General features: G+C 45.8%; 2 protein-coding genes across 22 annotated transcripts in view; one reads left to right on the top strand and one right to left on the bottom strand.

Moving 5' to 3' along the window:
* The window catches only part of LOC141408388 (uncharacterized), a 64,692-nt gene extending 64,419 nt beyond the window's left edge, over positions 1–273 (bottom strand). Inside the window, exon 1 of the mRNA XM_074012521.1 lies at positions 94–273. Coding sequence (XP_073868622.1) covers positions 94–273 — 180 coding nt within the window. The remainder of the gene's footprint in view (positions 1–93) is intronic.
* ST3GAL5 (ST3 beta-galactoside alpha-2,3-sialyltransferase 5) overlaps positions 1–13,498 on the top strand; it is a 79,605-nt gene that overhangs the window by 27,099 nt on the left and 39,008 nt on the right. For 7 of the 21 annotated variants that reach the window (XM_074011336.1, XM_074011338.1, XM_074011340.1 and 4 more), the window contains one exon: positions 4,177–4,264. The exons of the other annotated variants lie outside the window; for them this stretch is intronic. In XM_074011336.1, the coding sequence (XP_073867437.1) occupies positions 4,177–4,264 (88 nt within the window). The remainder of the gene's footprint in view (positions 1–4,176; positions 4,265–13,498) is intronic. 21 annotated transcript variants of the gene reach the window in all.

The following is a 13,498-nucleotide window of genomic DNA, read 5'->3' on the forward strand; positions in this document are numbered from 1 at the left end:
GGGATTTAATTCATTGCTGGAAGCTTCGGAGCTAGCAGAGCCGAGTTAACTCGTTTTCCTGGGATGGGCTTAGGGGACCCCTTGCAGGGTTACTAGCGGCTCCTGAAACCGCTCTCTGCATCCATCGCGGAGGCGTGATGTGGGGCCGCTGGTAGAAATTCGCCGGTGACCTTCCCTGCACCCTCTCTGCAGCCAGCCTTGCAGAGAAGACAGGTTTTGGCGACCTTTTGATTTCTTCTGAATTGTAAGCCGTGGCTTCACGCGGGTGTGCATTCATTGTACGCCTTGCGTGTGTAAGTAACACAGGGTTTTCCGAGAGCATCCCCGAGGAGCCCTGCCCCTACCCCACACCAGCTTGGTGACCTTGGCAGACACTGATCCCGCTGTGGGGCTCCGGCTCTTGGTCTCTCCTGAGAAGCTTACCCTTATGGCCGAGGTCCGTTCCAGGCCCCGGGTTTTTCTAATGACAAAAAAATACGTTTACGAGGATAGAGGGTCCTGCAGAATCACTAGCTGACTCGGAAGACGAATTTTATATCTTCATGTCTTAAGTCATGCATGCGGCCTTTGCTTAATTAGGCATCGTTCATTTGAAGGGGGAAAATGGTTTTATGTGCTGCGCTTCATCTGGCACCGGTGGTTGCCTGCGCCTCGTGCCAGAGCCGTGCCGGGTGTCACAGAGAGGAAGGAGACTCGTCTCCTGCCCTCTGGTGTTTAGCTGCCCTCCCCCGGGCTTATGGCTGCTAATCCTTTTCAACGGAAGGATACAGCTGCTGAAACTGTGGAAGAGGAATCCATTTCTGCTGCATGAAGGGGCACAGACTTGAATACAGTCAGGACAGGTTGTGGTTTCACTTGGGTAATCCTGAGAGCTTGACAGCTTCGAGGAGTGTCCAACATTGGTAGTCACAGAGCCTGGAAGCACCTGAATTCCAGCTGTCACTTTGAGAAGGAGATTCATACGAACTGCGAGAGCATATAACCAGCATGTCTTGAGTCTTTTACCCGTGTGCCTGTTATATGGGTGCTGCTGTTTTTGTAAGATGAAATGACCCTTGGATATTCTTGATTATGATCAGCGTTTCTTCGTCTAGGCAAGAAAAGAAATAGGTGAGATAGGAAGGCATGAAGGGGCTCATGGAAGAGAGAGGGCTGGCAGGCATACATTCTGAGAGCTCACATTTACGACTGTTTAGACGGTTCTTATAATTTTGGCATAAATTGTAAATTGTTGCATGTTACCAAAATAGATTGGTGATGAATGTTAAGGATATATCCATGGCAGAATAAGAACACACTCTTTGTTCTTTGGTTTGCCTCCTCTGGTTCTTCTCTGCTTGCCTTGTGGGACTGTTTGCAGCGGTGAGGGGAATTTATCTAGCAGGTTGACTCTCAGGAGGCAGTGAATGAAAAGAGGTTAGTGAGTCCTCTGTGGGAGTCCATTCCAGGTCCTGGAGGGCTGAAGTGGGTGTCTTGGAGCCAGCAGTTTCTGGGAGAAGGGATAAGGCTCTCACCTTCCACACTCTACTGGCTCCTGAGGAGCAATTTAATCCGCACTGCCTGTGGACACGATGGAGGACTGAGATCACTCCCAAAGGGCGTGCTCCGTGGTTTTAGTCTGCTGGGAAGCTCAGGCAGAAGTAAAACAACTGAGAATATACACACGTTAATGATGCTCCGAGCTTCCTAACTGCTGAGGAAGGAAAAGCAAGGGCTGGATCAGTGTGGGTGGCATAAGTTAGCAGAGGCATCCAAACTGGGGTGAATCACAGGCCTGGTGTGGGAGGAAACCATAAATATGTTGATGACACGCAGGCTCGCCCAGGAGACAGCCAGCCTAAGCACATGTGCAAAGGAGAAGCAAGCGAAATGCGTAAGGGAGCAGGAGAAAAGTCAGCTTTGAGACTTCAAGGACACTACCAGGCTTGTCTTACTTACCTGGACACCAGACAGACAAAGGTTTCTTTTTTTTTTCTTTTTTTAAAGTATAGCATAGATACTAGGAAAGTAGACATACCATAAGTGTCCTGCTCAATGAATTTTCCAGCCTGAACGTGCCCATGCACTCAACACTTAGATCAACAAACAGAACTGGCCGGGACCCTGGGAGCTCCCCTTGTGTTGTACTCCAGTCATGGCCTCCCCCAGGATCAGCCTTGAACTCCTGGACTCAAGCAATCCTCCTGCCTTAGCCTCCTCAGTAGCTGAGACTACAGGTGCACACCACCAGACCCAGCTAATTTATTTTATTTTATTTTTGTAGCGACGGCTCCCACCATGTTGTCCAGGCTGGTCCCCAACTCCTGGCCTCAAACTGTTCTCCCACATTGGCCTCCCAAAGCGCTGAGGTTACAGGCGTGAGCAACTGTGCCCGGCTAGTGTATGTCTTCTTTCCTTAAGCATTGAGTTTCTGAGAGTCACTCATGGTGCTGCCCATGGTTGAAGCATGTTCACTCATTGGTGATAGGGGCCATCGGGTGAATATACCACATAGTCACGCATTGTCAGTGACATTTGGGCAGTTTCAGCGTTTGTCTGTTACAGAAAGTGCCACTGTGACCACTCTAGAGTCTGGCTTTGGTACATATTTGTATGCATTTCTGATAGGTCTATACCTAGGCGTGGTATTGCTGTTTTAGGAGCCCTGGGCACACCTATTTTATTCCAGTTTTGAAATGACCACATTGATAGTTCCTGTTAGCTGATGAGGGCGACAGTTCTAAGGAGACTGGGGCAGGAATCAGGAGTCCTTCTAGCAGTCAGGATCAGTTTCTACCTGGCTATGTATGGTGTCAGTAAGTGTCGTCACCTATAGGCCGCAGTCTCCCAGTGGGTCAGGCAGCAGGGCAAGCTGAGCTGTGGGGAACCGTTAGCTCCTAAAGAGCCTCGACCTAAGGGAAGTGTTTCTCCGATGAAACTGCCTGGCTTGGTCTCAACTCCCACCCTTCTTGCTGCAAACAAACCCCCGCTCTTTGAGCTCTCATAATACTGTACTTCCTATACTTTATGTCTACTTCTCTGGCCTGCTTTCTCTGCATTTCTGCTCAAAATTATCCGTGACCTAGAGGAAAAGCCCATTTCTTATTTGGGTTTTTGAGGCCATGTAAGACATTTTTGTTGTCCTGTTATTACAGCATGGAACAATATTCAGAATTAAGTTATTGGATGGTTCACCAAGTCCTGTACCCATGAATTCTTTCCTTTTTTCCTTCAATTTTTAACATCTGGAATTATAACACTTAAGTATCATGTGATAGGATAGGATCAGTTTGATAACAGATTAGAAAGGTCTGCTTTGGTGGAATAGTACTTCTGTCTTTTGACCGTTAAGGCTGTGTTTAAGACCATGTCTTTTTCATGATTCAGGGCTTATGTGTATTGAGTTCTGAGCAGGGGCAGTTTTTCTGTTACACGTATCGTTTCTTCCTCAGCCTTCCTCTCTCCTCAGCGTCTGCATTTTTATCCTCTTCTGCCCTGTTCTTCACCCCCTTTTTGCTTTTCATAAACATCTTATTCTCATCTCTAATCTATACTCTAGCAGAAGAGAGTAGGACAAGTATGGCCTCTGATACTCTCCTCTCTTTGCTTGTCACTTTCTGCAATCTAGTTGTTGTCACCCAGGACTTGGGAACTGATGTGGGCTTCTTGCTCATCCTTCCTCTAGATCACTACTGTGCAGTGGAAATATAACCTGAACCACACATCTAATTTTATATTTTCTAGTAACTACATTTTAAAAATTGAAAAGAAACAGGTGGATCAAAGTTTCAATTTCCCAAAAAGTTTCCATTTCTAAACTCTTATGCACCTAATAACACAGCTGCACACTATGTAAATTATTAATGAGCTGCTTTATACTCTGCTTTTCACGGTAAGTTCACTCCCTGCCCCCACAAGTGAACCCATATGCTACAAAACATAGATATGACAAAAAGAAATAAATGCTTTCCTACTCACTTTATTCTCATCTATTGTAGATATGTTACATATACTAACTAATGTAATTTTCACCACAACCCTAAGTGTTTGGTGCCATTGTCATCCCCATTTTATAAAGGAGGGTATTGAGGAAGAGAGGTTAAGAAGCCATAGGGGGCAGAGCTGGGTTCAGACTCAGGCAGTCTGGCCTGGAGGTGGTAAATGAAGCTGTTGTATCCATGTCTTTGTGGTCTGTAGTGCATTCCCAGCCTGCCCCGTGGAACAGCTCCTGGTGAAGTTGGCCAGGATGATCTCAGGGGCCTGAGAGATGGCTCCATCCTGTCAGGTGAGTGCGCTCCTGGGCAATGCCATCATCGCTTGCTTTCAGCTCCATAGCAGTCTCCTAACTCGTCCTGCTTCATGAGAGGACTTCCCCATCTCCAGTCCAGCCTCGAGAGAGGTCTCCAAAATCCAGTTCCACTTTAAACCACCCCACCACTGGTTGCTCCCTTTTATGCTTAGAGTAAAATTGTGGCCCCCTGTGGCATGGACTGCTTGCTTTTCTAGCGTCTCAGGGTGCTGTGCCCTCCTGGGTAGACCCTTTAGGCACACTGCACTTGGCATCTTTAGGCACGCTGCACTTGGCATTCTTTAGGCACGCTGCACTTGACATTCTGCCATCCATCCCCACTGTCCCTGCTCCCAAGGCACCTGCCTCTCCCATCCCACTCCAGTTCCTATTCAGACCTGGGCAGAAACATTCTTTCCTCTGGGAGCCCTTTCCTAAGACACACATTGTATTATCACACTGCTGATAAAGACATACCCCAGACTGGGCAATTTACTAAAGAAAGAGGTTTAATTGGACTTAAGGATCCATGTGGCTGGGGAAGGTCTCACAATCATGACAGAGGGCAAAAGGCACTTCTTGCATGGTGGAGGCAAAAGAGAAGGAGGAAGAAGCAAAAGTGGAAATCCCTGATAAACCCATCAGATCTCATGGGACTTATTCACTATTGTGAGACTAACACGGGAAAGACCGGCCCCCATGATTTAATTACCTACCCCTGGGTCCCTCCCACAACACGTGAGAATTCTGGGAGATACAATTCAAGTTGAGATTTGGGTAGAGACAGAGCCAAACCATATCGTTCCTCTCCCGGCCCCTCCAAATCTCATGTCCTCACATTTCAAAACCAATCATGCCTTCCCAACACTCCCCCAAAGTCTTAGCTCCTTTCAGCATTAACCCAAAAGCCCACAGTCCAAAGTCTCATCGGAGACAAGCCAAGTCCCTTCTGCCTATGAGCCTGTAAAATCAAAAGCAAGTTAGTTAGTTCCTAGATACAATAGGGGTACAGGCATTGGGACAGCTATTCCAAATGGGGGAAATTGGCCAAAACAAAGGGGCTGCAAGCCCCATGCAAGTCCGAAATCCAGAGGAGAAGTAAATTTTTTTTTTTCGAGACAAAGTCTCTCTCTGTTGCGCAGGCTGGAGTGCAGTGGCATGTGATCTCAGCTCACTGCAACCTCCACCTCCTGGGTTCAAGTGATTCTCCTGCCTCAACCTCCCAAGTAGCTGGGATTACAGGTGCATGCCACCACATCTGGCTAATTTTTTTTTTGTATTTTTAATAGAGATGGGGTTTCACTATGTTGGCCAGGCTGGTCTTGAACTCCTGACCTCAAGTACTCCACCTTGGCCTCCCAGAGTGCTAGAATTACAGGTGTGAGCTACCGCATCTGGCCCAAATCTTAAAGTTCCAAAATGATCTCGTTTGACTCCATGTCTGTCATCCAGGTCATGCTGATGCAAGAGTTAAGTTCCCATGGTCTTAGGCAGCTCTGCCCGTGTGGCTTTGCAGGTTACAGCCTCCCTCCTGGTTGCTTTCATGGGCTGGTGTTGAGTGCCTGAGACTTTTCCAGGTACATGGTGCAAGCTATCAGTGGATCTACGATTCTGGGATCTGGAGGACAGTGACCCTCTTCTCACAGCTCCACTAGGTAGTGCCCCATTAGGGCTCTGACCCCACATTTTCCTTCTGCACTGCCCTAGCAGAGGTTCTCCATGAGGGCCCCATCCCTGCAGCAAACTTTTGCCTGGGCATCCAGGCCTTTCCATACATCTGAAATCTAGGCACAGGTTCCCAAACCTCAGTTCTTGACATCTGTGCACCCGCAGACTCAACACCTCATGAAAGCTGCCAAGGCTTAGGGTTTCCACCCTCTGAAGCCACAGCCCAAGCTGTACATTGGCTCCTTTCAGCCACGGCTGGAGTGGCTGGGACACAGGGCACCAAGTCCCTAGGCTGCACACAGCATGGGGACTCTGGGCCTGGCCCATGAAACCACTTTTTCCTCCTGGGCCTCCAGGCCTGTGATGGGAGGGGCTGCCGTGAGTGTCTCTGATGTCGCCTGGAGACATTTTCCCCATGGTCTTGGGGATTAACATTAGGCTTCTTGCTGCTTATGCAAATTTTTGCAGCTGGCTTGAATTTCTCCCCAGAAAATGGGGTTTCCTTTTCTGTCGCATAGTCAGGCTGCAAATTTTCTGAACTTTTATGCTCTGTTCCCCTTTTAAAACTGAATGCCTTTAACAGTACCTAAGTCACCTCTTGACTGCTTTGCTGCTTAGAAATTCTTCCACCAGGTACCCTAAATCATCTCTCTCAAGTTCAAAGTTCCACACATTTCTACAGAAGGGGCAAAATGCTGCCAGTCTCTTTGCTAAAACATAACAAGAGTCACCTTTTCTCGAGTTCCCAAGAAGTTCCTTATCTCCATCTGAGACCACCACAGCCTGGATTTTTATTGTCCATGCTACTGTCAGCATTTTGGGCAAAGTCATTCAACAAGTCTCTAGGAAATTCCAAACTTTCCCACATTTTCCTGTCTTTTCTGAGCCCTTCAAACTGTTGCAATTTCTGCCTGTTACCCAGTTTTAAACCTGCTTCCAGATTTTCGGGTATCTTTTCAGCAATGCCCCATCTACTGGTACCAATTTACTGTATTAGTCCATTTTCATGCTGCTGATAAAGACATACCTGAGACTGGGCAATTTATAAAAGAAAGAGGTTTAATTGGACTTACAGTTCCACATGTCTGGGGAAGGTCTCACAATCATGGTAGAGGGCAAAAGGCACTTCTTACATGGCAGCAGCAAGAGAGAATGAGGAAGCAGCAAAAGCAGAAACCCCTGATAAACGCATCAGATCTCATGAGACTTATTCAATATCACGAGAATAGCACGGGAAAGACCAGCCCCCGTGATTCGATTACCTCCCCTGGGTCCCTCCCACAACACGTGGGAATTCTGTGAGATACAATTCCAGTTGAGATTTGGGTGGGGACCCAGCCAAACCATATCACACATACATCCCAAATCTGAAACATCATCTGACACTGCCCCCATGTCCAACATAGATAAGTTAAAATAGACCTACTTGTCTGCTTTTTAAAATGAAATTATGAGAGTATTTTGTTTCTTGTGGGGTTTTTGTTTTTTGTTTTTTGTTTTTTTTTTTTTGAGACAGATTCTTGCTCTGTCACCCAGGCTGGAGTGCAGTGGCACCATCTTGGCTCACTGCAACCTCAGCCTCCCAGGATCAACTGGTTCTCCTGTCTCAGCCTCCCGAGTAGCTGCGACTCTACAGGTGTACGCCACCACGCCCAGCTAATATTTGTATTTTTAGTAGAGATGGGTTTTGCCATGTTGGTCAGGCTGATCTTGAACTCCTGACCTAAGGTGATCCACGCGCCTCAGCCTCCCAAAGTGCTGGGATTACAGGCATGAGCCACCATGCCCAGCCTGTGAGAGCTTTTTGAAGTAGGGACAGTGTGTGTGTTTCTTGTTGCTATCTCCCCAGGCACATACTCCTATTTGATCAAAAATGGGTTGTATAATTAAAAACTGTTATGTCTGTTGGGGAGCCTGCCCAAATGCTGGTTTCCCAGAATTTCAGAGCCAACAGTAAAAGGCATGTGATTGGGGCATAAAAGGAAATTATATGTTTTAGTTAGACCTGAATATATGTTGTTGGTTTTAGAAATGGAAATGTAACTTGTTCTGAGTTTTAAGCAGCCCAAACAAAATCTCCTTTTGTCTCCTGTACAATACATTCTCCTTCTCCTTCCAACCCTAAATTGCCAGGTCGTGCCAAACTCCAGGTTATCACTGTCTCAGTCACTGTCCCTCCAGTTCCTTTTCTAGGGTCATTATTGTTTTCTGATTTGGAGCTTTCTATGACTCCTTTGGTTCTTCTGTTCCTATGAGACATACAGGATTACTGAATACCATGGGTTATTGGAAAAAACTGCCTAGCAAATTCCCCACCTTCCCTTCCCATCCACCTGGACAGGGTGTTCCCTGAATATTTCTAAGGTCCTATTTGGTGATATCACTTTTATGCTCCAAAACCTTAAGAACTTTCACCCTTACTCTTTCTGGGGCAGTGGGCTCTTCATTGTTTTAGAATTTGCTCACAAACTTTCCCATCATCTGATACTCTGTGTTCTCCATTCTGCTGAAGTTTAGTAAAAGCCCCACATGTTGGAGCCTTTGGGTACTGGATCCCAGAATTGCTTTTTGTTAATAGTCAGTTCTGCTGACTTTCGCTTTCTCCTATTAAGTATTATTTATTCAGCCCAACTACTTGTATTTCCTTTGGGTTAAGAGGGAAGTGTTCCATTAAACATTTAGCTTCTAGATTTTGCTATATTTGAGGCATTCATGGGATTGCCGCAGAGTTGTTCTGTCGTAGCGGATTCTGCGTGTATAATATGCTGTCACACAGGCCCACCACAGGAGAGCTATTATGTAAAAGCTTGGTGGGACCCCTAGGGGAGGGGCAGTTTTGGGGCAATTTCTTCAGTTTACCCCTAGGGTCATGTCTTGCTCCCTCTGGCCTCTTTCTCTTTGAGGGACACCCCTACCTTTGCCATTAAATCATCTTGAGAAACAGTAACATTTGAAGCCTTCTTGCATACCTTCTCCCCTGCACCTCCCCCTCTTTAGCCTCCTGAATTTGTTACACAGGATGGATCTTGGCTGGCCTAGTGCTATAATAATAGCCCCTCCTGGCTTGGTCACCAAGTCCTGTGGCACCTTCCTCCTCCACATCTCTTGGTTGGCCACCTTCCAGCCTTTCTAGCTGTGGCTCAGCTCCTCCGTCACCCCTCACCACACTGACCTCAATGGCCTTTTGACCACCCTGTCCCTTGGCCTCTTTCATTCCAATATGAGCTCACCACTCTCCTACTTAAGAACCACTTAGGACCATCTCCTTTGTGTAACATAAGAGGGCCTGGTTCCTTCCTAGCTGCATCTTCTACCCACTCCTCCCCAGGCCCCAGCATACACCTCTCTCTGTGTGTCTTGGCATTACCTTCCATCTGGAATGCCTCCTCCTCTCTCTCTTCTGTCTCCAGAGTCTTAGTCATTCTTCAAGGACCCATTCATACATAACCTCCTCAGGGAAGCCTCCCTGATTCCTCTGATGGAGCCTGTGGTTTCCTGCCCAGGATGCGCAAGGTCTACTGTAGCTCCTCTATCACAGCATTAGTTGGTATTTTGAGTATTTGGGCATTTTCAGTTTTCCTGGCTGGATTATTCATTTAAAGAGGAAAGTGGCTGTGTCTTATTTATTTTTATATTCCCAGTGCCTGGTGTATGGAAGAAGCTTATGAAATTTTTATTTAAAGGATTGTTAGGTAAACAAAGGAAATTAGACAACCATACAGGCCAGCTCTTCTCAACTGAGGTTCTACAGGAGACTTTTGCCCCAATACTGTCAGGCAACCATTGTATGTTATGAATTAACTTCTCTCCTTGCTTCTGGAATGATTCTAGTTATAGATCATTCCTGGGAGAATTGGGAAAAATCTATCTTTTTTTGTAGGACTTCATTCCCGAGTGGAATGCACTTTGAATGAGGCTGGTGTAGATAGCATGATCCCCGTCATGGTAATATATCTATGCAGAGAGCAGAAGCTGACAGAATACAGACCAGAATGTTAACAGTGGGTATCCCTGGGTTGTAAGATAACAGTGATTCTTAAATGTTCTGTTCTTACATTATTTTCTGAAATTTCTATTTGTGTGCTAACAGGGTTTTAAAAATATTTCTTGAATAAGGCAAATCAGAGTTTCTAAACCTGTTCATCAGTTGAGAGTAGAGTTCTTGTTTTTAAATGTAGCACCCTACATTGTGCCACCGTGAGCCGGGAATCACCAAGCTGAGCCACGCAGCGTTGCCCTTGGTGATTGGCATTGGTGTGAGGATGGCTCCAGCTGTTAGCTCTCTGGACCTGGGTATCTCTTCTTGCTGCCACTGGACACTTTGTGAATTGAAGGGCTAAGTTTCTAGCAGACATGGAAGCACCAATAGAGAAATTACCATACTCCCAACTCATATATACTGTATTCTCAAAAGCAAATCTGGAGGTTATTTCTTTTTTTTTTTTTTAATAGCTAAGAGTGAACATAAACGGGGGAATTAAGTCTGGTATGAGTCTTACATGTTAATTTTTGTTCATCACCTACTGTTTTATCCAGCCCTAGTTTCATTCCTGAGGTTTGAATTTGTTTGACTTCACACAGTCATGTCCTTCTCCTGCAAGAATCTACCAGTCGATACTGAAACAAGTAGATTTGACGATAAACAGGATATTTACTTAGTCTCTAAGTTTCTCCCATCAAGTCACTATTAATTATGAAGGGAAAATAGTTAACTCGACAGTGGAAAAACCTATCGTCTACCACCTTAACCCTTAATCGAATCAACATCACATGCCTCCTGAGAAGTGCTTTGAGAAGGGCACAGGATCACTTCTGTGATATTCCAGCCAAAAATGCATAAATTGAATCTAATCATGAAGAAACATTAGACAAACTCTAGTTGAGGGACTTTCTACAAAATAATTGACCTGTACTTTTCAAAAATGCCAAGGTCATGAAAGAAAAAGGAACTGTTTCAGATTAAAGAAGGCTAAAAGAACATGACAGTGAATGCCAAACGATCCTAGACTGGACTCTGTAACAGAAAATAACATATATACTTGCTGTTTTTGTTCTAAGGCCGTCATTGGGGCTAGTGGAGAAATTTATATAAGGTCTTTAGGTAACAGTACTGAATCAGTGTTAATTTCCTAATTATCATTATGCCGTGGTTGTTTAAAGGGGATGTCTTTGTTTTTAGGAAATACTGAAATATTTAGGGGTAGGTGTCATCATGTCTTCAACTTTCAAATGGTCCAATAAATATGCACACAGTATACTAATGGAATGGCAGCACAAATGTGATAAAATGGTAACAACTGGGGAGTCTGGTTAAAGGGCAGATGGAAATTCTTTGTACTATTTTTGCAACTTTAAGTTTGAAATTATTTCAAGATAAAGTTTAAAAACTGCAGCCTCCAGGTTGTGGGTGCTGTGGCCAATCTAGCATCGGAAGCTACTGTGGGGCTTCTCAGTGTCTGCCCTTTCCATGGTCATTACAGAAGTCATGCCCACAACACTGAGCTTTCTTGCAGAATTTGTTTTGTCTCCTCTGGTACCATCAGAAAACAGGTGGAGGGCCGGACGCGGTGGCTCACACCTCCCAGCACTTTCGGAGGCTAAGGTGGGCAGATCACTTGAGGTCAGGAGTTCAAGACCAGCCTGGCCAACAAGGTGAAACCCCATCTCTACTAAAAATACAAAAATTAGTTGGGTGTGGTGGCGCACGCCTGTAATCCCAACTACTCAGGAGGCTGAGGCGGGAGAATCGCTTGAAACCTGGGAGTTCAAGACCAGCCTGGCCAACAAGGTGAAACCCCATTTCTACTAAAAATACAAAAATTAGTTGGGTGTGGTGGCACGCACCTGTAATCCCAGCTACTCAGGAGGCTGAGGCGGGAGAATCGCTTGAAACCTGGGAGGCGGAGGTTGCGTTGAGATCGTGCCACCTGGCTCCAGCCTGAGCAACAGAGTGAGACTCCATCTCAAAAAAAAAAAAAGAGAGAGAGAAAGAAAAGAAAACAGGGTGGAGGAACACTAACAGTGTGGCTTTGCTGGACCAGAAGTTTCCTTCTAGCCCCCAACCACCCATTGTCACTGCTATTTTAGGGGACTGTAGTCCTTGTAGCTGTCAGGCATCTGGTCAACCAGCTCTGACCCATACATTTACCTGGTATAGACTAGCCCTACAGCTGCCCCTGAAAGAGGCTTTCCAGGCAGAATATAAGTTTTAAAATATATTTAAACACATGTGAGGGTGTTTATGCACAGAGATCAGTGCACTTCACCAAGGTGCTTTGATGGAGCCTTTGGAGGGTGTGTTTTATCCAGATCCTCAGCATTTGCCAGTTAAAGATGGGTCTCTCCGCCACCTTGACAGAACTCAGGTTGTATGTTTTGGCAGAAATCGTGAATTTACTATGAATGATGAAGACGGTCCTTCCTCAGCCCCACTTTTAAAATCCAGTTTAGGGCAACCTTCTACACTTCTGGCTGGAACCTCTCCTGTGGGGAGGGGAGCGGGCGGCAGGGGCAGGTCTTGGAATCAGAGGAGGATCTCTGAGGTGCTGCCTGTAATCATTTTGTGGGTAGGTCTGCTTGTAAGAATTTGTAAAGAGGAGTTCCTCCGAAACTCCCCAGCCCCAGGAAGCAGAAGGAAGAACAATGCTGGGCTTCTCTTCCTGTTCCTGGCTTTTCTTTGGAGTTCTCCCTTCCCAGAATTTCCTGTCTCTCAACCTCCACTCTGTTTTCTCCACCCCAGTGTTCCCCCACTGTCTTTCATTTTTATGTCTTAAATCCATCTTCTCCCACTTATTCCAGCTTTCTGGTTTTCTCCCCTAGATGGCTGTAACATATTACGTCCATTGAGTAAGCTAAGCTTCATGTTTCTTGTTCTTCTTTTGAAATGTAGATGAGTGAGAATCATAACATTTTACTGGAGAAGGGGCCATAGAAATCTTGTCACCCAACCCAGCTTTTTACAGATCACCAAACATCCTCAAAGAGATTGAGTGATTTGGCTGTTATCAAATAGCCAAACAGTTGAGTATTTCATCTCTTTGCTCTTCTCTTAAAAACAAAAACAAACAAACAAAAAAGGCAAGTGTGGTAACTCACGCCTGAAAATTCCAGCACTGTGGGAGGCTGAGGTGGGAGGATTGCTTGGGGCCAAGGGTTTGAGACCAGCCTGGGCAATAAAGCGAGACTCTATCTCTACAAAAAAATTTAAAATGTAGCTGAGTGTGATGGTACACACCTATCATCCTAGCTACGGGAGGCTGAGGCGGGAGGATCACTTGGGCCTAGAAGTTCGAGGTTACAGTGAGCTGTGATCATGCCACTGCACTCCAGCCTGGGTGACAGAGTGAAACCTTGTCTCAAAAACAACAAAAAAGAGAGAGAGAAAAAAAAAAGAAAAGATCCATTTGCCATTTTCTTCCGTGGTGGGGGGGAGGGGGTGACAGTCATTTTATACTGTTCCCCTAGCCTTCCCTCAACAAACACATACAGTGGGTCTTGTTTGAAAAAGGATCTCAATCCCTGTTTTCCATGTGCCTGGTGCCATCTGGACATTTAATAAACACC

Source organism: Macaca fascicularis, chromosome 13 (genome assembly GCF_037993035.2).
Source record: "Macaca fascicularis isolate 582-1 chromosome 13, T2T-MFA8v1.1".
Lineage (NCBI taxonomy): Eukaryota > Metazoa > Chordata > Mammalia > Primates > Cercopithecidae > Macaca > Macaca fascicularis.